The 26,078-nt window shown below is 40.2% G+C and overlaps 1 protein-coding gene across 1 annotated transcript in view; it reads left to right on the top strand.

Moving 5' to 3' along the window:
- Window positions 1–26,078, top strand: part of LOC140721546 (NACHT, LRR and PYD domains-containing protein 3-like) — an 817,640-nt gene that overhangs the window by 772,900 nt on the left and 18,662 nt on the right. Inside the window, exon 8 of the mRNA XM_073036371.1 lies at window positions 22,449–22,514. Coding sequence (XP_072892472.1) covers window positions 22,449–22,514 — 66 coding nt within the window. The remainder of the gene's footprint in view (window positions 1–22,448; window positions 22,515–26,078) is intronic.

Raw genomic sequence — 26,078 nt, 5'->3', positions numbered from 1 at the left:
TTTACCACACTGATTCCTGGAGGACGACGAAGTCTCACTGATCGTCTTCACATAAAACAGAGGCCGGCAGGTGTGTGGGGACCGAGGGGATCGAGGAAATGAGGACCGGGCAGAAACATGTGGCTGAGATGGGAGAGCAGCCGCCATCTTGTTGATGGTTAGAGGGGCTGAATGGCATTCTCCTGCTGTTTCTCACTTGATGTTTCAGTGATCCTGTCCAGTGAGGCTGGAGGAATGTGAATAATATTATTACTTATAAAGATAGAAGTGATTTGAATGAAACCTTTTCGCGTCTGACTTGTGTATCGGATCGGGATGGGAATCAAACCCGTAACTCCGAGATCGGAGAGGTGGAGCGATGGGGACGCCAAAGGTACCGAGGGCAAAATAAAAAATGTAGCTGGTGTAAATATGAAATAACGTGTAAAATGCGTTATCGGTATGGTTAAAATGCGGCGGATGGGTCGGGCAGTGTGTGAGGGGCGAGGAGCAGAGTCATCGGTTCAGACGGGAGACCCTCCACCCGACAAGTTTCTCGCTCCCATTTCAAACGCAGATCAGCAGCATCTGTTGTTTACGCTTCCGAGGTCCCGCCCCCACTATCACAGTCTCCGGATGGGCGGGGTTTTCTTTCCGTTCTCTGTTGAAGCGGATCGTCGGCGTGGAGCCGGTGGACCGATCGCTGTCTGCGGGGCAAATTGATCAAGTTCCCATCGGTCAATATTGTGGCGGGTCTCTCGGGGTGAACGCGACCGACAATTTCCCATCGGTGAGTACTGAAGCCGATCCCGGGGGAGGGAAACCTGATGTTGTGCAGAGAGTCCCGTTAACTTCCTCGAACTGGCGGCCTCGTCCCGCTTCCTGGACACAACCTGCCGGGGTCGGTCCGGGTTATGGGACCTTCACACCGAACCGCCTGAGATGAGCCGCAGCTCAGCCCCTGGTGTTCTGGTCCCAGGAGCGGGATGAGGTGGTGATGCCGAGACTGAACCCATCCATTAAGATGTACCTGGGGAAATTTACCTCCATCACCCGGCCCGGTATCGGATCCAAACTTCACCTGGATCGACGCCTGGGGTCGATAATTGTTTTACATATTTCCAGCACACTGGAAGCGGCCGTTCAGCCCGTTGTGTTCTTGCAGACTCGAGGGTTAAACAGAGTAATCGCACCCTCGGGAGCCTCCTCCACGTGTATGAGTAGTTTCATGTTTCCCCGTTCAGACAGGACAGTGAGATCCAGATCGCACGTCCTCTCGGGGGATTGGGAAGTTAAATTCCATCTTCGTTCCATTGCTACGACTTGCCGAAATGCTGACAGTGTTTCCCGATGTCTGGCCCTATTAATGCGAGAGTTAAGTCTTGTTCATGTTTGCCCAGCCTGTATCCCAATGCCGCAATGATATATTTCAGCAATCTCTCTTCTAATCTTTGTCTTCCTTGTGAAGTTTTGTATTGCACCTTTCTATTTATTTATTTGTTTATTTGTTTGCTTATTTATTTATTTAGTTAGCTAGTTAGTTAATTAGTTAGTTATTGTTCGCTAGGAATACCAGAGGTTTAGTTGGACACAACACGTGGCAGGGTAAAAGCAACCATTTCAATTTTTGATTCACCGTTACAAAATGGCTGCAGTGTTAATCTTTGTCATAATGGAACTCATAGCATCTGATGTTCAGTTTGTTATTTCCTTTCTCGGTTATTTTCAGTGAGCCATTTCCTCTGTTTCCAGGGTAACAGCCCGTCAGAGCTGCAGCAAGTGTTGCAGTTTTTATCGCTCTGTGGTCACCGCCTCTCAGGGTAGAGACAGTGGCCTCGGGAGCAAATGTAACAGAGTGATAGTGGGAGGAAACGATCCTATGAGCACTGACTGTGTGGGATGTGTTACACCAGGGTCAGAATGAACTCAGAACTAACAAAATGTTTGGGGTGGGATGGCATTTACAGTCTAGGGTGGCAATCAGTTGCTATCTGTGCGTTAAAATGAAGAGGGAGAAAATACTACAGTTGCAGGAAATTTAAAGTAAGGAGGTGAAAATACTGGAGACGCTCAGCAGATCGGCAGCATCTTGGACATTCTCAGTTCTGGAACTGGGTCTTCCACCATTTGCCCTTTCAGAGATGTAGTCTGATGTACTGAGCTCCCAGCATTTTCTACTTTATAATTTTACATTTTGTTCCGGCTACACTGCAGGAAACATGGCAGCCAGCTGTGCTGGGCAAGATCCCACACAGCAGGAAGATTGTGATCAAATGTGCTCGGTTTAGTTGCTGGGGTCAGGCTGAAGTGTATCCGCATCCTCTATACAGTCCGGGGAACCAGCCTGAGCTCCGGCCCCGGCAGAAGGTCATTAGCTTCCAATTCCACTTTAGTTTGTGAATCGGAAATGGCAGGAACTCCACGGCAAATTGCCGGCACCAAAGCGTCTTTGTATGGGTGATAATATTGGGCTGGTGTCTCTGATGATATGGAACTGGCAGTATACGGGCTACAGTCCAGGTTGGTAATTCTGCAGCTGGGATCGGAATTTTCTCAGTCTGCAGTGAAGCTGAAATCCCGGGCGGTCGGGCATTGGTTATGGGGAAATCACCGTCTACACTGTCCAATAGGATATCATATCTGTCAAGTATTTTCGAGATTAGTTAAGAATGAACTAGGGCGTATTGCATCTTTTTTTGAGAAAGATAGACCGGCATGGATTAGAATAGAACGAGATAAAATAGGAGAAAATACACCAGAAGATTTTATATATAAATGGGAATCTAAATGGATACGGGAAAAGAAAGAATCTCCTATATTAAAACATTTGATTGACTTATGGAATAAGATAAATGTTGATGATGAGACAAAGAAATCTTTATTAGCAAAGAGATCTTTAATTCAAAATAGACTTATTCCTTTTACAATGGATAATCAATTTTTATATAATTGGTTTCAAAAAGGGATTAGATATATAGAAGATTGTTTTGAAGGAGGTATATTAATGTCATTTGATCAATTAAAGAATAAATATAAAGCATCAAACAACACTCTTTTTTGTTACTTCCAATTAAGGGTTTATTTAAGAGAAAAATTAGGTCAAACAATGTTATTGCCGAAAGCTAATGAAATAGAAACTTTAATTCAAAAAGGAAAAACTAAAAAAAAATATTTCTTGAATGTATAGCTTGATTCAAAAACAGGCATTTAAACAAGGAGTCCATAAGTCAAGACAAAAATGGGAAAGTGACTTGAATATTAAAATTGAAGAAACAAATTGGTCAAGACTATGTCTTGATAGTGTGACAAATACAATAAATGTCCGGTTAAGATTAGTGCAATATAACTTTTTACATCAATTATATATTACACCACAAAAAATAAATAAATTAAACCCAAATTTATCTGATCAGTGTTTCCGATGTAACCAAGAAATCGGTACTTTTTTATATTCTACTTGGTTTTGTTTTAAAATTCAACCTTTTTGGACAAATTTAAGAGTTTTATTGGAACAAATAATTGGAACACAGCTTCCACATAATCCAATATTATTTTTATTAGGCGATATTGAAGGGATAAAATCGAAACCCAAATTGAAAAAAATATCTGAAAGAATTCATAAAAATTGCACTGGCTGTAGCCAAAAAGGCTATTGCAGTTACTTGGAAATCGGATTCATACTTAAGTATAGATCGTTGGAAGAATGAAATTTCCAGCTGTATTCCACTTGAAAAAAATACTTATAATTGAAGAGATAAATATGAAACATTTTTGAAAATTTGGCGCCCTTATTTACAAAAGACAGGATTAAATATATAGGTGCTCCGAAGATAAAATAATTGGTTATTTGGGGAAATAAATAAATATATATATACTAAAGTTATTACTTACTCCGTAGAGCATGTGGGGATCTTCCGATATCCAGGCACTCTTTCTTACATTTATTTCCTTTTTTTTTTGTATGGGGATGTTAGGGGAGGGGCTAAGGGGAGGGGGGAAGGGTATATATTTTTTTCTTTCTGTAATCATTTGAAAACTCAATAAAAAAAGTTTTTTTTTTAAAAAAAGAATGAACTAGGGCGTTAGGTGAAGTTGGGCAGTGATGTTGTTCATCTGAACTTTGGTAAAGTCTGTAACAAGTTCCCGCATGGCAGCTGATCGGGGAGGTTCGGTCACATGGGATTCACAGGGAGCTGGCGAGGTGGATTCACACCGGACTCGAGAACAAGATGGAGAGGGGGATGAATGCAGATGGTTCTAGCGAATGGAGGCCTGTGCCAAGTGGGATGTGAGTGTCAGTGTTGAGACCTCTGTAATTTATTATTCATGCCATTGATTTGTATGTGAATGTACATGGCTACACAAAGTATTATGTACCGTTGTGTTCAAGCTACTGTAGTAAATATATTATCAAGCTGGAGAGGGTGCAGAAGAGATTGCTGAAGATGTTGCCTGGACTAGAGGGCCGAGTCATAGGAAGCTTTTGGCCGAGCTGGGTCTTCATTGCAGAGGAGAATGAGGGTGACATTATAGGAGTTCATGAAATCAAGAGGGAACATAGATAATGTGGTTGGTCGTGGTATTTTACCCAGGTTTCAAGATTCAAAATTGTTTAATGTCGTTCCAGTAACAAGTGTAAAGGAGAACAAAATAATTGTTACTCAGGACAGAAGAAAAAACCAAAATGATGGAGACCACAATAATAAACAAAACACAATACATGAAGTATGATAGTTTAAAAAGATTGATTGTATGTCCATAAAGTGACAGTAATCACAGGGGTGTCTGGACATGAGAGACTGACATTGATACTTCTTCTGCATGTGCCTTGCATGTTACACGCTTGGGCGATCATGGCTCTCCACATCCACTGATCCCTCACAGCCTCAATGATATCCCGCACACTTAGATCTGTTAGTTCTTTCACAGTGTCCATATATTTTCTTCTTTGCCTTCCTCTTCCGCGTTTCCCAGGCATACGGCCTTGCAATGTAAGACATCCTATTTCTCCCTTTCTGATGACATGCCCCGGGAATTGAAGTTCCCTCTCATTTAATGTTCTCATTAAAGATCTTTTGGTGTGGGTACGTTGGAGTACTGTCTCGTTAGCTACCCTGTCTCTATGTGATATTTTCAACATTCTTCTAGAAAACACATTTTTGTTGCTTCTATGTTGCTTTGGAGTTCTGATGTTATAGTCCACGTTTCGGAAGCATACAGCAAGATTGACCAGATGTAACATTTTAGTAGCCTGAGCCTTGTTGTCAAAGAAATGTGTCTGTTGGTAAAAATGGGTTTCATTTTTTGGAAGTTGATTTTGGCAATGGCAACTCTTTTTATTTCTACTTTACTTCTAGCATCTTGTGATAGAAAGCTACCGAGGTAATTAACGCTGGTCTTTTGTTCAATCTCTTTTGTTACTGACGGGGAACTTGCAGTTGGGAGTATCCTGCTCTTTTGATATTACCACATACTTATTTTTTTACAGTTAATGGTTAGACTAAAATTTGCACTTGTTTGTACTACTTGGTCCAGGAGAATTGGTAGGTGTTCTGCAGCACTTGCTATTAGAGTGGTATCGTCTGCATATCTTATATTGTTGATGGAAACATCTCCAATTTTTATCCCATCTAGGTCTTCTGTTTCTCTGAGAATCATTTCAGTATAGATATTAAATAATTTCTGTGAGTAACGCATCTCTATCTAACTTCCCTTTGAATTTTAGTCCAACTGCTTAGATTATCATCATCTTTTACAGCCACCGTTTGATTACAATATGAAATTTGAAGCGGTTATTTGTCCCTTCCGTCAATGTTTAGTTAAATGAGAATTTGAAATAATTTTTCATGTTACACTTTGTCGAATGCTTTAGTGAAATCAATAAAACATAAAAATACATCATTTTGATATTCAATTGCCCTTTCTGAAAGCATTAGTAGTATGAAAATTCCATTCCTAGTTCCTCTATCCTCAATAAATCCATATTACAGTTCAGAAGTTTCTGGACTTAAATTGTTTTTAATTTGACTCAGAACAATTCTCAACAAAATCTTTGTTATGTGACTCATAAGACTGATTTTTCTATAATTTTCGCAGTCAATAGTTCCAGGAATTTTAGGCAGAGTTATAAATACTGATTTCAAGAGATCGTCAGGCAATACACCAGACTCATAAATGCCATTATACTCTTCAAAAAGAATATCTACTCCCAGATCTTCTAGGGCTTGTATCATTTCCACTGAAATTCAGTCAGGTCCAGTGGCTTTACCTTGTTTCATGCTTTTCATTGCTTTAGTTATTTCTTCTTCGGTAATGAGGGCCAGAATTAGGGTGTTTTATATATGGGGGTTCCCTCTATTATCTCAAAAAGCAGCTCTACATACTGAATCCACCTCTCACATACTTTATCCGTTAGGATGGATCAGTCTGCTGATTCTAGGCATCCTGTAGAGGAGGTTTTCTTAATGCCAGTAATTTCCTTAAATTTTCTGGTGCATTTCTTTGCTGTTGTTAATATGGCCTTCCACTTCATTGCATTTTTTGATTCAGCCATTCTCCCTTTGCAATATTGCATAATTCTCTGGTCTGTGAGATTGATCGTATGTCCATAAAGTGACGTTAGGCAGAGGATTGTCTGGACATATGAGACTGACATTGATTCTATGTCTGTAAAGTGACATTAGGCACAGGAAAGCCTGGACCTACGGAGAATATTGATTGTCTGTCCATAAAGTCACTTCAGGCACAGGAGTGCCTAGAACTGTCAGGAAATGTTAAACCAGTAGTGGGTGGGGTGCGGAGTGTGGGTTAGTGAGTAGAGCTGTTAATCAGGCTGACTGTTTGGTAAAAATAACTGTTTTGAGCCCGATTGTCCTGCCGTGGGTGTTACAGATCCACAATTCCTTTAAAGTAACACCAGAGTTGTAAAGAGAGTTTAGGACATATTGACCATTATAACGCAGGCTGTTATGAAGAGGGGCCTGGATATTAATGCTAAAGTTGTACAAGACGCCGGGAATCCAAAACAAAAAAACAGAATTGAGTGCAGTTCTGGCCAGCTACTTGGGGGAAAGATGTCGATAAGCGTGAAAGAGTGCAGGGAAAATTACACGGACATTGCTGGTATTTCAGGAAATAATTATAGCGATAGGTTGAACAGGTTAGAACTCGATTACCTGGAATACAGGGGAATGATGGGGTATCCTAGCAGGATTCCAACTTTTCTATGCCATTTGCCCCTACAATTAGAGGAAGGGTCCAGGACCCTAGGTGGGGAAGCACTGCTAGAGATATAGAAATCTATGATTGTATAAATAGGGTGAATGCAGTTAGTTATTTCCCCCTCAGGTTGGGTAAAATCATGGATTTAGGGCAAAAAAGTGACACATTTAAGGGTAATCTGAGGGAGAACTACTTCACTCAGTGGGTGGTGCGAATGCGGAACAAGTTCCCAGCAGATGTAAGAGATGAAGGTCCGATTGTGGTATTTGAGAGATGTTTGGGTAGGTACATAGATGAGGGAGGTATAGAGGGCTGTGGTCTGGGTGCAGGGGGATGGAACCACACCGAACACGGCACGGACTGGATGGGCTTTAACAACCCTGTGTCTGTGCTGTAAGGGCTCTGTGAATCTCAATTGAAACTTCTACACATAATCGACATTTATTGCAGACTGGTCATAGAAAACATAGAAAATAGGTGCAGGAGTATGTCATTCGGCCCTTCGAGCCTGCACCACCATTCAGTATGATCATGGCTGATCACCCAACTCAGAACCCTCTATTTGCTTTCTTTCCATCCCTTTAGCCACTAGGGCCATATCTAATTTACATTATACATAACTTATAGGTCGTATCCAACACTGCGATTTATTTTGGACCAGCGGCTGCACTGCCGAGAGCTCTGTAGAGCTGGAACCACATTGAGATTTACTGAATGCACCTCCAAGGGGTAGAAACAACCGCTGGAATTTCAGTATCACCGTTACAAAATGGCTGAATGTTCAGTTCATCTTTGTCACAATGAAACCGAGAACGTGTCACACTGAGTTTGTTATTTCCCCGCTCGGTTATCTTTGCGAGCCACTTCCTCTGTCACCAGGGCAACAGCTCACCAGAGCTGCAGAGAGTGTTGAACATGTTTATCGCTCTCTGGTTGCTGACTCTCAGCGGAGAGAGACTGGCCTCAGATACGAGGATGCTTTGAACATTTCCTGTCCGGGATGGAATTAAGAAGATTGTAGGGATTGTATTTATGCGATTCTGTTCTGGGGGTCAAACATCTTGCAGTTAGTCATCGTTTCTGCATCAAAAGAAACAAAATGAAATCTCCTGCACTGAGTTTCCAGTGCTATATTTTTAATTTTATATTTAAAACATTTTGTTCCTGTTACCCGACGGGGAAAGTGGCTGTTAATTGACCTGGGCTACACCGCACTCAATAAAATAATGAACTATGTTCAATGTAACTGTGGGACCAAGTTAAAATGTATCAGCACCCTCTTTGTGATCCAAGGCCCATGTTTTACAGCTGATCCCCGTCCAGACAAAGGATCATCAGGCTCCAGTTCTGTCACGGGTTGTTGTGGGAGGGTAAGTTTTTGAACTGGGATTAGCTGAGACACTGCCGCATATTACCGGCAGCAAAGAGCCCAGGGAGAGCTGGTGCTTGAGATACAATCTTGGGATGGAGGCTCCAGGAATATGGAACTGTCAGTGTCTGGGCTTCGTTCTACGTTGGTGCTTTTACAGAAGCGGCTGGATGTTCCTCCTTCCGCAATGAAGCAGACGTCTCCGGGGGCTGGATATTGCTAGTGTGAATCTCTCAGTGTGAGATGTGGAAAAGATGTGCGAGGCTCTCGATGTGGGCTGTGACCCTCTGAGGTTGGATCCTGGGTTACCACACATGTCTTGACCCAGATAAAATGAATCAGGGAATCAAGTTGTCCGGGTTTATGAGATGTTGAGCGAGTATTTCTGTTCTGTGCTCAGATGTTTGGTTCTGAAGTCTCTTTGGAGGCAAAGCAGAGAATGAGTTCCCATTCCATCCATCACAGGGAGAGGCTGTGATTAAATACGCTGTTTTGTGTTTGCGCCAGTACAAATAGACCGGGGTTTCAGAATTCAATTCACATTTGGATATTCCCCCTCACTGTCACATGTCTATCTGCCAGTGGGAGTCAAACAGAAACTCAAGATGCTGAAGATGGAACAGAACATGGAACAGTACATCACAGGAACAGGCCCTTCGGCCACAATGGTGTGCCAAACCAGCAGAAAAGTAAATCAACCCCCGCCCTCAAACTCTAGGGTTGGTGGGGGGGGGGGGGGGGGGGGGGGTTGAAGTTAGGACGGGGGTGATTATTTACCAACTCAGTAACAACAAGTCTGGATGCAGTGGGAGTGGAGAGGGTGTCTGGATTAGACGGAGAGTGAGGGATCTGAGAGTGCTGCCTCAGAATAAAGAAACATCACTTTAAAACTGAGATGAGAGACATTACTTCAGCCAAAGGTTGCTTGATCTGTGGAATCTGTCACCACAAACAGTGGTGGAGGCTATCGTTGGGTATATTCATGTTCTGGATTGCTAAATAGGTTGAGAATTATAGCAGGAAGCAAGAATATAAAAACAGAGAACCACAACTCCTCTTGACAATTCATACAAAAAAAGACTGGTAATGTTCTATTTATAGAAGAGAAAAAAACACAAAACTAACCTAAAACAAACAAAAGGACTGGGCAGTCCATTTGAGGACAAGATTACAAAAAAAGAAGAAAACGTCCTCCTGGTCAAATCTGAAACTTCACAGAGGTAGAAAGAAAAGAAAAGAAATTAGATCGTATGAAAATATTGAATAAAAGGTGGCCAGGTTTGTTCAAATTTGAAAGATGTATCAAACGTCCGACTTCTAATTTTCTCCAAGTTTAAACAAAACATAATGGAGGAGAGCCAGAAAAAAGCAGCAGGTGGATTAGGATCCCTGCAATGCAACAAAATAGCTCTCCTACCCAATAAATTTGAAAAGGCTATCACATTTACCATCTATAGAAATCTTTGAACCAGGGAAGAAAAAATCCGTCTCTGCTTCCATTTCCTTTCCATTTATTACCACAGAGTTAATAGGACTGGCTGGTTTTCTTAATATTGAGTAAGAAGCCAGCTTTCCACTTTCTTCTTTCACTTTCATTAGAAGCTTCTTCAGATCCTCCTCACTTTCAGCCATTAGAATAGTATCACATGCATATCTGAATTTAGTAATATTCTGTCTGGTAATTTTCACTGCAACATTTTGAGTCCTCTACACCAGCATTCCTCACATGTTCAGCATATAGATTAAATAAGCAGGGTGAGGGGGCGTCACGTGATGACGTAGGGTCGAGACGTTGGGAATCCAGCTCCCTCGTAAAAAGTAATGAAATAGGGTTTAAATGAAGAAGAGTTAATAAATACCTACTAGAAACTGTTTATAAGCAACTCAGGATTATTTTTGGATATGGCTCCTAAACCGAAACAGAAGAAAGTTACTACTTCGAAGACTGAGCAAATCGGCGGGGAAAAAGGCCTAACCGTCTCGGCGAAGCCTCGGACTCAAGTTGGATCTCCTCCCGGCGAAGTGCATGGCGCTTCCGATGATGTGGGACAGGAAGTTGCAGCAATGTCGGCGGTCTCTGAGAAGAAACGGCAAGAACAACGCATGCGCGAAGAAACAAGCATGCATGAACAGATATTAACAAAACTACAAATCCCAACTATGGCTGGAAGTGAAAAATTGGAAGTCAATCGGAAGTGGAATCAGACTCTTTGGGAAATACAGAGGATGAAGAAGAGGAAAAGAAGGAGGAGATTAAAGGAGACATAAGAGATATCCTGATATATATATGATGAATGAATTAAAACTATAAGAACAGATATAAGAAGGATGCAGACTACACTCGATAATGTGGTGGAAAAACAAAAGAGGATGGATAATAAAGTTAAAGAGATGGAAGTAAAAATGGAAGAAAACACTGAAAGAATAGATAAGATAGAAGACAATAATCTTGCCTGGACAATAGAAAGAAAACGGATGTTGGAAAAAATAGATGCGCTTGAAAACTCTAGTAGACGAAATAATATTAAAATTGTTGGTCTTATGGGAGGTACAGAGGGAGAAAATCCAATAAAATTCTCTCAAGAATGGATTCCGAAAATTTTGGAAATGAAAGAAGAAAGCCAAGTAATTGAAATTGAAAGAGCACACAGAGCTTTAAGACCAAGACCTCAACAAGATCAAAATCCAAGATCAATTTTGATAAAACGCTTCAGGTATCAAGATAAAGAAATGATCTTGAAGGCAGCTACTCAAGGTGCGAAAAAGAGAAATGGGCCATTGATAATAGAAGGGAAAAGAGTTTTTTTAAATCCAGACATAAGTTACGATCTTCTGAAGAGGCGGAAGGAATTTAATCCAGTGAAAAAATCTTTATGGGAAAAGGGCTATAAATTTGTATTGAACTACCCAGCAAAACTGATAATTTTCCTGGATAACGAAGAAAGAAGATTTTTCGTTGACTACCGGAAAGCGGAGAAATTTGTACAAGAATTACCTGATGTCCAGGAAGAGGACTAAAGAATTATAGAAATGAAGTGGACTAATGAGGACGACTGAAATAAGGTTGGACTTGACGGACATTTATAAGGAAAACAAAAATAGTTGAGGAGTATTAATTGGGAGTAGAGACATTAATTATTTTCTTTTTTTTCTTCACTAATATATTTTCTTTTTGTTTGCGGGGGAGCTGGAGGAGCTCCTGATCGATGGCTGCGAGTTTCACGTGTACAATCATGGCGATTGCCATGACCCGTAAAATGGGGGGGAGGGGGGTTAATGTTGTGTTCTTTTTATTCGCAACATTAATGGGGGGGGGTATTTTGTTTTTTTTTTCCTTATATATTAGTTACCTTTTTTCTATTTTTCTTTTTTGTCTGGATTGTTGGGGAGAGACTCATAGCAACAAAGAGAATTTCAAAGAGTTCCCAAGGTATTATGAATGATTAATTTACTTAATTTTTTAAGTTTTAATGTTAATGGTCTTAATGGACCTGTGAAAAGAAAAAGAGTTTTAACATATATTAAGAAAATGAAAGGAGATACAGCTTTTTTACAAGAAACACATTTAACAGAAACAGAACATAAGAAATTAAAGAGAGATTGGGTTGGAAATGTCATTGCAGCTTCATTTAATTCAAAATCGAGAGGAGTTGCAATTTTGGTTAATAAAACTTTACCAATTAAAATACAAAATGTAGTAATTGATTCTGTCAGGAGATATGTGATTATACATTGTCAATTTTTCAGAATTATTGGCTTTTATGAACATTTATGCACCAAATGAAAATGATGCAAAATTCATACAAGAAGGTTTTTTGAACTTGGCTGATGCACATGATAAAATATTAATAGGTGGAGAGTTTAATTTTTGTTTAGATCCAGTTTTGGATAGGTCAACTAAAGTTGCTACAAAATCAAAAGTAATAAACTAACTTTATCATTAATGAAAGATTTAAACCTGATTGATATATGGAGAAAAATTAATCCAAGAGAAAGAGATTATTCATTTTATCAAAAAATATTCAGGATAGAGTGAAAAATGTGGAATATAAAGTAAGAATACTGTCAGATCATTCCCCCTTGATAATGACAATGATAATGATGGATAAGGAGGAATCGATCTATAGATGGAGATTTAATTCAATTTTATTAAAACAAAGATTTTTGTGATTTTATGAAAAAACAGATTCAATTTTTTTTGGATACAAATTTACATTCAGTTGAGGATAAAATTATTATGGGAAGCGATGAAAGCATATTTAAGGGGTCAGATTGTAAGTTATACATCTAAAATTAAGACAGAATATATGGCAGAAATAGATCAATTGGAAAAAGATATAAAGTTAGAAAAAGAATCTCAAAGATATATGACAGAAGAAAAATGAAGACAACTTGTTAATAAAAAACTACAATATAATACACTCCAGACATATCGTACAGAAAAAGTAATTATGAGAACTAAACAGAAATATTACAAATTAGGTGAAGGATCACATAAGATTCTTGCTTGGCAGTTGAAAACAGAACAGGCTTCTAAAACAATAAATGCAATTAGAACAAGTGTAAATAAGGTTACTTATAAACCTTTAGAAATTAATGAAACTTTAAAAATTTTTTATAATGAACTATATCAATCAGAATCACAAAATAAGATTGCTGAGATAGATAAATTTTTATCACAAATAACCCTTCCAAAATTAAATTTGGAAGAACAGAAAGGATTAGATATGCCCTTTACATTAAAAGAGGTTGAAGAAGCTTTAGGATCACTTCAGAGTAATAAATCCCCAGGAGAAGATGGTTTTCCTCCTGAATTTTATAAAAAAAATTAAATATTTATTAATTCCTCATTTTATGGAATTAATATATCAAGTGGAAAGAATGCATAAACTCCCACAATCTTTTTTAACAGCGATCATAAGTGTATTGCCAAAAAAAGATAGAGATCCTTTAAAACCAACATCATACAGGCCTATTTCTTTGTTGAATACAGATTATAACATAATAGCAAACATTTTATCTAATAAAATATCTAAATATTTACCAAAATTAATACATATGGATCAAACAGGTTTTATTCAAAACAGACAATCAATGGATAATATAACCCGGTTACTTCGTATAATTCATTTGGCACAAAAAAAGAGAGGAAATGAGTGTGGCAGTTGCTTTGAATGCAGAAAAAGCATTTGATAGATTGGAATGGGATTTTTTATTTAAGGTATTGGAAAAATATGAGTTAGGAAAATCTTCTATCCAATGGAATAAAACCTTAAATACTAATCCTCAAGCTAAAGTAGTTACAAATGGTCAGATTTCAACACCATTTTGCTTAACGAAGTCAATTAGACAAGGCTGCCCATTATCACCTGCTTTATTTGTATTTGCAACAGAACCATTAGCTGAATTAATCAGAACAGATTCAGACATTGGGGGTTTTAGCATTAATCAAGAAGAATATAAGATTAATTTATTTGCTGATGATGTTTTGATTTATTTAACAAACCCATTGCAATCTTTGCAAAGATTATCTTTTAGATTGGAAGAATATGGGAAAGTATCAGGGTATAAAGTAAATTGGGATAAAAGTGAAATTTTACCCCTTACCAAAGGAAATTATAATCAATGTCGATTAGTAACTCAATTTCGATGGTCAATAAATAGGATAAAATATTTAGGTATTAGAGTTGATAAAGATGTAAAAAATTTATATAAACAAAATTATTTGCCATTATTAAAAAAATAAAAGAGGATCTTGATAAATGGATGATGTTACCAATAACATTAATAGGTAGAGTTAATGCTGTAAAAATGAATATATTTCTTAGATTGCAATCTTTATTCCAAACTATACCAATACAATTACCTCAGAAGTTTTTTTAAAGAACTGAATAAATATGTAAGGAAATTTCTTCGGAAAGGAAAGATGTCAAGAATATCATTGGAAAAATTGACATGTAAATTTGATTTAGGAGGGTTACAACTTCCAAATTTTAAGAATTATTATAAAGCAAATCAACTTAGATTTATTGCGTCATTTTTTGATTTAAAAAAACCGGCATGGATTAGAATAGAATTAGATAAGATAGGAGAAAACATACCAGAAGGTTTTATATATAAATGGGAATCCAAATGGATACGGGAAAAAAACAGAATCTCCTATATTAAGACACTTGATTGATTTATGGAATAAGGTAAATATGGACGATGAGATAAAGAAATCTTTATTAGCAAAAAGAACTTTAATTCAAAATAGGCTTATTCCTTTTACAATGGATAATAAACATTTATATAATTGGTTCCAAAAGGGGATTAAACATATAGCTGATCATTTTGAAGGAGGGATATTGATGTCGTTTGATCAATTAAAAAAATAAATATAAAATATCAAACAACACTCTTTTCTGTTATTTTCAATTATACTCTTATTTACGAGAAAAACTGGGTCAAACAATGTTGATGCCAAAACTTAGTGAAATATAAATAATAATTCAAAAAGGAAAAATTAATAAAATTACATCTTGTATGTACAATTTGATTTAAAAACTGACAATTAAATCAGGAATTCATAAATCAAGACATAAATGGGAATCTGATTTGAATGTTAAAATTGATGGAAAAAGTTGGTCAAGATTATGTTCTGATAGTATGATAAATACAATAAATGTTCGACTTAGATAAATACAATATAATTTTTTACATCAATTATATATAACACCACAGAAAATAAATAGATTAAATTCAAATATGTCTGACCAATATTTTCGATGTAATCAAGAAATTGGTACTTTTTTACATTCTACTTTGTCTTGTTATAAAATTCAACAATTTTGGATAAATCTGAGACTTTTATTGGAACAAATTACTGGAGTACAACTCCCACATAGTCCAGTATTATTTTTATTAGGATACATTGAAGGGACAATACCGAAACTTAAATTGAATAAGTATCAGAAAAAAATTATAAAAATTGCATTGGCAGTAGCCAAAAAGGTTATCGCAGTTACTTGGAAATCTGATTTATATTTAACTATGGATCATTGGCATAATGAAATATATAGTTGTATTCCACTTGAAAAAATTACATATAATCTAAGAAATGAATATGATATATTTTTGAAAATTTGGCTCCCATACCTACGAAAGATAGGATTAAATACATAGGTCCTTTGAAGATAAAATTATAAAGTAATTGGGGAAAGTAAAAATAAATATTAAAATTATTTTTAACTCCATGGAGCATGTGGGGATCCTCCAATATCCAGGCAATCTTTCTCTTTTTTTTTCTTTCTTTAGATAAGGGTTAAGGGGGGGGGAGGGTTAATATTATTTTTTCTTTTTCTTATTATTTTATCATCACATTTATTCTTTGTAATTTTCTAAAAAATTAATAAATAAATAAATTGAAAAAAATAAACAAACAGGGTGACAGTATGCAGCCTGGTCATACTCCTTGCCAAATCTTGAACCAGTTTGTTGTTCTGTGTCGTTCTAACTGTTGCTTCTTGATCTTTGTACAAGTTTCTCATAAGGCAGAACAGATGTCCAGGTATTCCCATTTCTTTAAGGATTTGCCATAGTTTATTATGGACCACACTGCTGAAGGCTTTAGAGTAGTCAATAAAACATAGATGAATACTTTTCTGAAATTCTCGCGATTTCTCCATTATCCAGCATAGGTTAGCAATTTGGTCTCTGGTGCTTCTGCCTCTTCTAAAAGCAGCTTCTATCTGGCAGTTTGTGTTCCATATATTGCTCGGGTCTTGCTTGCACGATCTTTAGCATTACCTTTCTAGCACGTGAAAACTTTCGGTAATTTGAACAATACATTTCTGTTGTTGGGTATTGGGATAAAAACGGATCTTAATCCAGCCCAAAAGTTATTGTTGTTTATATTTTCCTAGATCTGCTGGAAAATTGCATGCAACACTTTTACAGCATCACTTTTTAGAATTTTTAACAATTTTACTGAAATCCTGTCACATCCTGCAGCCTTATTATTGGCAATGTTTTCTATCACCCATTCAACTTCACTTTCCAGAATGTCTGGCTCTAGATCGATGAGGGAGTCATTGCAGGTGTCTTCACTGTTGGATCTTTCTGCAATTCTTCTGTGTGTTCCTGCCATTTCCCTTTGATGTCCTTTGCTTCTGTAAGGTCCTTCCCTTCTTTGTCTTTTCCTATGCTCATTTTACATGAAATGTTCCTTTGATTTCTCTAATCTTCTGCAACAGATCTCTTCTTTTTTTCCAATTCTGTTGGCTTCTTCAGCTTCACTGCATCGCTCCTTTAAGTAAGTTTCCTTATATTTCCGTGCTATCTTCTTGAAATTTGTGTTCAGTTGGAGGTCTTTGTACCAATCTCCATTTACTCCCTGGAATGTCGGAGAGTGAGCAGTGACCTTACAAAAGTCTTTAAATTTGAAGGAATGTGTAACTGAATCACACTTTTTTATTTGTGTAATTCAGGTCATTGCCAGCAGGTGGGGCTTTCTTCCACGCAGACGAGACAAGCAGACGGTAATCAACCAACGACAGAGTCAGAATGGACACAGGTATGCTCACTGGCCTCTTTCTCATTAAAACTCTGTCATCATGGTACACGTGTAGTCAAATCATCAATAATTCAGAGGGATAAACTTGGGCGATAAAGGGGCAGAGAGAAAGTACCATCAAACAGGGTCATTGTTCCAACTGGTAAAGCGTCCATGAGCATTGGAACAATTCACCAGGTCCAGCGCGGGGACCTAACGAGGGGAATGATCGAATCGCTCCGCTCACCACACAAATCTTCACCTGAGTGAAAGGAGAAGGAGCCCCTGAATAAGGTGGGAGTGGGTAACACTCAGACAGGAATACAACAGCGGGCAATGTAACAGTCAAGGGAACAGACAGAATTTCCGTCAGCATTTGGTACGCCCTGATGTGGGAAATGCCTCCGACAACCATTGAGAGAAACAGATGTTGTTTTCTGTTTGGAAGGGCAATGGTGAATTCTCCCCAGATTAACGGGTTGTTGCACAATGGAGGTGAGGGGAGTTCCCGGTGTTTGTTTTCTGTGGCCGAGTTAAAGATCATTATATTGAGGGAGGACGGGCTGGGTGCAGGAGATAGTGAACAAGAGAAATTGTACACAGGGAATCTGGGGGGGCGGGGGGCTACTGAAGCAATGAAATGTCCTTGGCGAATAGGATTAAAGTAAAACAAGATAATAAGTGGAGAGGGCACCGTACAAAATGCTGGAGGAACCCAGCTGGTCAGGAAGCACCTATAGAGAAAACGTTTCGGGCTGAGAATCTGTAAATTGATTTCAAAGTCGTCTTGGGTACATAAAATAGAGTCAGCACTAGAGGAGCATTGCTCTGGCTGAAGGTCTGTGACCAGTCGTGTTCGCAAGGATCACTGTTTCGCCATGCGTCGTGTGTGTGAATCAAATAGGTTAATCATATGATATACTGGGTGGACTTATTCGTTGATTTACAGAGTTGGAGGAGTTGAATAAATTTGGGACTGTTGGCAAAGTGTTCAGCATCCAGTTAGAAATAGGAACAGAGAGTCACCAAGTACAGATAATTCAGGTAAATGTGAGAAGTTGCATTTTGAGAAATCAAATTCGAGAGCAATGATAGATAGATAGATAGATAGATAGATAGATAGATAGATAGATACTTTACTCATCCCCATGGGGAAATTCAACTTTTTTCCAATGTCCCATACACTTGTTGTAGCAAAACTAATTACATACAATACTTAACTCAGTAAGAAAATATGATATGCATCTAAATCACTATCTCAAAAAGCATTAATAATAGCTTTTAAAAAGTTCTTAAGTCCTGGCGGTAGAATTGTAAAGCCTAATGGCATTGGGGAGTATTGACCTCTTCATCCTGTCTGAGGAGCATTGCATCGATAGTAACCTGTCGCTGAAACTGCTTCTCTGTCTCTGGATGGTGCTATGTAGAGGATGTTCAGAGTTTTCCATAATTGACCGTAGCCTACTCAGCGCCCTTCGCTCAGCTACCGATGTTTAACTCTCCAGTACTTTGCCCATGACAGAGCCCGCCTTCCTTTCCAGCTTATTAAGACGTGAGGCGTCCCTCTTCTTAATGCTTCCTCCCCAACACGCCACCACAAAGAAGAGGGGGCTCTCCACAACTGACCTATAGAACATCTTCAGCATCTCACTACAGACATTGAATGATGCCAACCTTCTAAGGAAGTACAGTCGACTCTGTGCCTTCCTGCACAAGGCATCTGTGTTGGCAGTCCAGTCTAGCTTCTCGTCTAACTGACGAATGTTGGGACTGATAATAAGATTGATGTACTGTCGGGTCTTGTGATGGATGTGCATAGCTCCCTGAAGGTGGCAACACAATTGGTAGTGTGCTAATGATGAGTTGTGGTATTTGTTAAAGTTAGACTGTAACTGGATACGCGTTGGTTAAGAGACAATTTCAGTATTGTGCACAAATCGAGAATGATGTGGAGGGTCTGTAGAGGGTGCAGATGAGTTTCACCACAAAAACCTGAGGTAACAGGTTAAGTTTAGATGGTAAAGTTTAAAGGGGATTTAGGATGCATGTTTTCCACAGAGAGTGATCGGTGTCTGGAATGAACTGCCGAGGGAGGGACTGGAAACAGATACTCAGCAGCGTCTGGGAGGCGTTTGAACTCATGAGTAGGCCGGTAACGGAGGGATATTGACCGTGTTCCTGAAGATGGGATTGGTTTAAATTGGCATCGTGTCCGCATACGCATTGTACACTCTACTACTTTATGTTCTATGACCGACTACAGATCTGAACTCCGCCATCTCCGCCATCTCCGCCTTCCTGACAAATTGTGATGAACACCAACTGTTCCAGTTGACGAGATTCTACATGGAGCGACTGGAGCAGGCGATTGAGGAGGGTGTGGAGGGAGTCGGTTTCATGTTAACTCATGATCATCATTTCAATGAGCGAGAGTATCACGTAAGTGGTTGGAACATAGGCTGAGTGTAGATTCTACTGAATCAATCACAGACCGACAGAACCGGTGTAATGGCACCTCTGGGCAGTGAAAATCCTGTAATGCTTGTGGTGAACATCAAGGAAAGAGTTTTCATCTGTGAAAACCCTGAACTTTTATTAACCAATACAAGCCTCTCTCCAGTTTTCTGATCACATTCATTTATAGACAGATTAGGATACAGGCAATGATTGACTGGTGAATTTAGTGATGTGATACTTGACGGACATTGCAAGTGGACAGAGAACCACTTTACACCACTCAGTCTGACATCACATCATCTTCCCAATGTTCGACCTGAATGGCCATTCACCAATCTGTGTTCTTCTCATGACCCACGGGTTTCCCACAAATCAAATATATAGGGACATATTTCTCAGCTCATTCTCAGTCTACCTTCAACCCTATTTTCAACTCAGGCAACATTGACTATCGTCTCTCATTTGAACTGCTGGCCCTTATTTTGATCAATATCCCAACATGCCTCATGTTTCTGTTACCTTTTGTTCCTTGTGACTTCCAATTTGAGTTTGTAATTACCGCAGCATTTACTGTTAACATGGGAAGTGCAAAGTTAGTGCCACTGAAAATATTCCAAACACCTACAGCTAACATAGAATTACAAAGAAACAGCTTTCCAATGGTCCTCGTGCTACTGGAGTGCATTCACCTATTGCCACCCAGAATGAATATTAGTGAAGAGCCAGACACCATACTGAGCACGACATTCCACGTGAGGCAGCTGACAATTTCAGTCCAAACTTTTTACTCAACATTACCACCAGTTGGCTTTGGTCTGTCACACACGCACAATAGTCCTGAGTTTGCTGGCTGCTCCTCACTGCCAGTTTCCAGCTGTTGGCTGGCACTGGACCCCTCATGGAGCCTGGCAGTGAAGGGTGAAGCTGCTGCGGTTCACCAGGGATTACCCTGGCGAAAATCAACAGTGACCCGGCCATATTTTCACCTAGTCATAGTCATCAAACCCTACAGTACAGCAACAGGCTCTTCTGCCCATCTAGTCCACACCGAGCTATTATCTGCTTAGTCCCATTGATATGAACCCGGACTGGAGACATCCAAAACTCCCCCATTAAATGAACTTATCCAAACTGATCTTAAATAATCAACTCGAATGTACATCGACTAATTAAGATGGCAGCACGTTCCGCGCTCTTCAGCAACCTCTGAGTGAACAAGTTCCCCCTTATATTGCCTTTCACCTGTCATCATTACCCCATGATCTCTAATTCCAATCCCACCCAACCTCAGTAATAAATGCATTTTCGCACTAACTCTCTCTATACCTTTTATAACCGTGTATATCTCTTTCACATCTCTCATGGTCCTCCTACACTCTATGGAATAATGTCCTAGCCTATTCACACTTCCCCATTATCTCAGATCCTCAACTCCTGGCAACAATCTGTATTTTATTCTGCATTCGTTCAATCTTATTGATATTCTTCCGGGAGGCAGATGTACACATTGCTTCAAATTAGCCTCTGCAACATCAACTTCGACGTAATATCCCAACTTCTGTATTCAGTATTTTGATTTATGAAGCCCCATGTCCAAAAAGCTTTACAACGCCATCTACCTTCGATAACACTTTCAAGAAATTTTGTATCAGTATCACTTTGCAGGATCTCATCACACTTCCTACTCTTGTCATTTGTACCAATGTGGACCAAGACCTGCTCATCCTGCCCTTAAGAAAGTTTCAGAGATGATACAAGATATCACTGACCTTGGCTAGACACCATCCAAAAATCCTGTTCTCGTAAATAGAATCTCCAGTCTGTTCTCCTGACCATTGTATTCCCCGTCAGTGCAGCTCAGCACTTCTCATCCCTTCCGAGTCACAAAGCCAAACTCAGAGCCAGAGGCATAATCACCGTGGCTTTCCTCTGCTAGGCAATACCCCGAAACAAAAAGCCGTATACCTGTTACAAGGAGTTTCCTGTAGATGCTGCCTGTTCCCGTCCCTCTCCTGACAGTCACCCAGTTCCCTGTGTCCTGCCCCTTGTGCATAGCTCCCTCCCTGTAAAGTCTGTCAGTCAACCTCTCAGTCTCCCAAGTGATCCCGGGTTTATCCAGCTCCAGCTCCAATTCCTCAGCACGGTCTGTAAGAAGCTGCAGCTGGATGAAATTCCCGAAGGTGCAGTTGTCAGGGACACTGGAGGTCTCCCTGACTTGCCGCACCCTGTAGGAAGAGCATCCCACTATGCTGCCTGGCATTCCCACTGTTCTAACAGTGAAACAGAGAAGGGAAATATTACCCAAGATCTACCTAAATCCTCCGCCTCTCCTCACTGAACCCTCTCTGACACAAAGCCTCAATAACCTACTCTATCTCTGGCTCACTCACACTATGTCTGCTCTGTTTAAACCTTGCCAAGTGGATAAGTACCCCCGCAATCTGTGGCGTTCAGAAAGTCATCACTGGCCATGCTAAATTCTTTTAAATTCTTTTTCCTGCTACAAACAATTGCAGTCAGTGATCTGTGATGAGCAGAATGTGCCGGGTCAGTCCATGTTCTGGGTAGATTTGTACCCATCCCTCCGCCTCTCAATATATTCCCCATTGTTCATTACAGAGCGTGACTGACCTCGCGGAGAAGGGAAACCGAGCGGGCGCTTCCAAACTCCTCCTGGATCTGGTGATGGAGAAGGGCTCCGGGGCCCGGAGGGTGATGTGGGAATCCTTTGTGAAACTACATCACCACTTACCGAAGCTGAGGAGAATACTGAATGAAATACGGGAACGTGGTACGGTGAACAATACACTGTGTGTTACAGATGTAAATGCTGATGAATTTACAGTATTACACAGAACAGACTTCATGCAGGTTAATCTGTTTGAACAGGTGACGGCCAGTTCGCCTACATGGACACCGAGCGGGGTTTATCTGAAGTGCCCCCGCATCTGGAAGGTAAGCGATGGAACGGAAACCTTAAAGTCTATATTTGACTCTGAGAGTCTGAATACGTCTCTTTAGAGGCCTGTTTCGAGACTGTCAGAGTCTGGGAGACAGGTTTTTGTTGTTATTTTACACTGAGAGTCTGAATACATCTCTTTAGATAGATAGATAGATAGATAGATAGATAGATAGATACTTTATTCATCCCCATGGGGAAATTCAACTTTTTTCCAATGTCCCATACACTTGTTGTAGCAAACCTAATTACATACAATACTTAACTCAGTAAAAAATATGATATGCATCTAAATCACTATCTCAAAAAGCATTAATAATAGCTTTTAAAAAGTTCTTAAGTCCTGGCGGTAGAATTGTAAAGCCTAATGGCATTGGGGAGTATTGACCTCTTCATCCTGTCTGAGGAGCTTTGCATCGATAGTAACCTGTCCCTGAAACTGCTTCTCTGTCTCTGGATGGTGCTATGTAGAGGATGTTCAGAGTTATCCATAATTGACCGTAGCCTACTCAGCGCCCTTCGCTCAGCTACCGATGTTAAACTCTCCAGTACTTTGCCCACGACAGAGCCCGCCTTCCTTACCAGCTTATTAAGACGTGAGGCATCCCTCTTCTTAATGCTTCCTCCCCAACACGCCACCACAAAGAAGAGGGCGCTCTCCACAACTGACCTATAGAACATCTTCAGCATCTCTCTACAGACATTGAATGACGCCAACCTTCTAAGGAAGTACAGTCGACTCTGTGCCTTCCTGCACAAGGCATCTGTGTTGGCAGTCCAGTCTAGCTTCTCGTCTAGCTGTACTCCCAGATACTTGTAGGTCTTAACCTGCTCCACACGTTCTCCATTAATGATCACTGGCTCCATATGAGGCCTAGATCTCCTAAAGTCCACCACCATCTCCTTGGTCTTGGTGATATTGAGACGCAGGTAGTTTGAGTTGCACCATATCACAAAGTCCTGTATCAGTTTCCTATACTCCTCCTCCTGTCCATTCCTGACACACCCCACTATGGCCGTGTCATCAGCGAACCTCTGCACATGGCAGGACTCCGAGTTATATTGGAAGTCTGATGTGTACAGGGTGAACAGGACCGGAGAGAGTACGGTTCCCTGCAGCGCTCCTGTGCTGCTGACCACCGTGTCAGACCTACAGTCTCCCAACCGCACATACTGAGGTCTATCTGTCAAGTAGTCCACTATCCAATCCACCATGTGAGAGTCTACTCCCATCTCCGTTAGTTTGTGCCTTACGATCTTGGGCTGGATGGTGTTAAAGGCACTAGAGAAGTCAAGGAATGTAATCCTCACAGCACAACTGACCCCATCTAGGTGAGAGAGTGATTTGTGCAACAAATACGTGATAGCATCCTCCACTCCCACCTTCTCCTTATACGCAAACTGAAGAGGATCCTGGGCGTGCCTGGTTTGTGGCCTCAGATTCTGTATTATCAGCTGCTCCATGTTGGAGGCCTGTTTAGAGATGGTCAGAGTCTGGGAGACAGGTTTTTGTTGTTATTTCACACTGAGAGTCTGAATACGTCTCTAGAGGCCTGTTTAGAGACTGTCAGAGTCTGGGAGACAAGTTTTGTTGTTATTTCACACTGAGAGTCTGAATACGTCTCTTTAGAGGCCTGTTTAGGGACTGTCAGAGTCTTGGAGACAGGTTTTTGTTGTTATTTCACTCTGAGAGTCTGAATACGTCTCTTTAGAGGCCTGTTTAGAGACTGTCAGAGTCTGGGAGACAGGTTTTTGTTGCTGTGGCTGGAGGACAGGAAGCAATTTGCATTTGTCACAACACCCGGCACCTTCCCGGTCTCGGGATCGGTACCCGGAGGCCTCTGTGAGTTTGATAAACAGACATTCCCGTCGGCCTCTGTCCTGTTGCAATCGCTGTACCTACCTCTCCACCTATCTTTGTATCATCCGCAAACTTTGCCACAAATACATTTATTCCATCATCTAAATCATTGACAAACAATCTGAAAAGCCGCGGTCCCAATACTGATCACTGCGGAGCACACCAGTCACTGGCAGCCAATCAGAAAAAGGCCCCTTTTATTCCCACTCGCTGTCTGCTGCCTGTCAGCAATTCCGCTCCACGTGCCAGTATCTTTCCTGTGACGTCATAGATTTTTATTTGGTTTAGCAGGTTCGTGTGCGGCACCTTATCAAATGCTTTCTGAAAATCCAAGTAAATGGCATCCAATGACTCTCCTTTGTCCAACCTGCTTCTTACTTCCACCGTGAAATCTAACAGAACCATTGCTAACTTATTTTGTCATTAGTCTCAAAGTACCTCGAAACCCCAACCTTAGTAAGAGACTCCAACTCTTTCCCAATCGGTGAGGTTTGGCTAACTGGCCTATAATTTTCCTTCTTTTGCCTTCCTCCCTTCTTAAAGACTAATTGCAATCTTCCAGTCCTCCGGGACCATGCCCGAATCAAGTGATTCTTCAAAGATCATGACCAATCCATCGGTCATCTCTTCAGCAACCTCTCACAGGACTCTAGGATGTAGTCCATCTGGCCTAGGTGACTTTGCACCTTAAGAGCTTTCAGTATGCCGAGAACTTTTTTCTTTTCAAATAGCAATGGCACTCACTCCTACTGCCTGTCACTCACAGACCACTGCATGCTGCTAGCATTTTCCACAGTGAAGATATATGCAAAGTACACATTAAGTTATTCTGCCATTTGTTTGTCCACCATTACTAGCTCACCAACAGCATTTTACAGTGTTCCAATATAAACTCTCATCTCCCTGTTACTCTTCATATAACTGAAAAAAGTGTTTATTATCCTGCTTTATATTATTGGCTTTTCTGCCCCCATATTTAATCTTTTCCCTTCTTATCGATTTTTTAGTTGCCTTTTGTTGGATTTTAAAAGTTTTCTATTCATCCAACTTTCCCTCACTTTTGTTATCTTTCATGCCCTTTCCTTGGCTTTTATGCAATCCTTAACTTACTTTGTCAACCATGTTTGCCTGCCCGTGTCACTTGAGAACTTCTTCCTCCGTAGGCCGTATCCATCCTGCAACTTGAGACCTATTCCCAGAAGCTTCAGCCATCTCTGCTCCGCCGCCATCTCCGCTAGTATCCTTCTCCAATCTACCTGGGAAAGCTTCTCTCTCGTGCCTCTGTAATTCGCTTTATTCCATTGCGATCATCTTCGCTAGTATCCTTCTCCAATCTACCTGGGAAAGCTTCTCTCTCGTGCCTCTGTAATTCGCTTTATTCCATTGCCATCATCTCCGCTAGTATCCTTCTCCAATCTACCTGGGAAAGCTTCTCTCTCGTGCCTCTGTAATTTGCTTTATTCCATTGCGACCATCTCCGCTAGTATCCTTCTCCAATCTACCTGGGAAACCTTCTCTCTCGTGTCTCTGTAATTCCCTTTATTCCATTGCCAACATCTCCGCTAGTATCCTTCTCCAATCTACCTGGGAAAGCTTCTCTCTCGTGCCTCTGTAATTTGCTTTATTCCATTGCGACCATCTCCGCTAGTATCCTTCTCCAATCTACCTGGGAAACCTTCTCTCTCGTGTCTCTGTAATT

The sequence above is a fragment of the Hemitrygon akajei genome, unplaced genomic scaffold (genome assembly GCF_048418815.1).
Source record: "Hemitrygon akajei unplaced genomic scaffold, sHemAka1.3 Scf000057, whole genome shotgun sequence".
In the NCBI taxonomy this organism is placed as follows: Eukaryota; Metazoa; Chordata; class Chondrichthyes; order Myliobatiformes; family Dasyatidae; genus Hemitrygon; species Hemitrygon akajei.
Note: the sequence above shows the minus strand (reverse complement) of the source record. Positions and strands in the feature narration are given on the sequence as shown.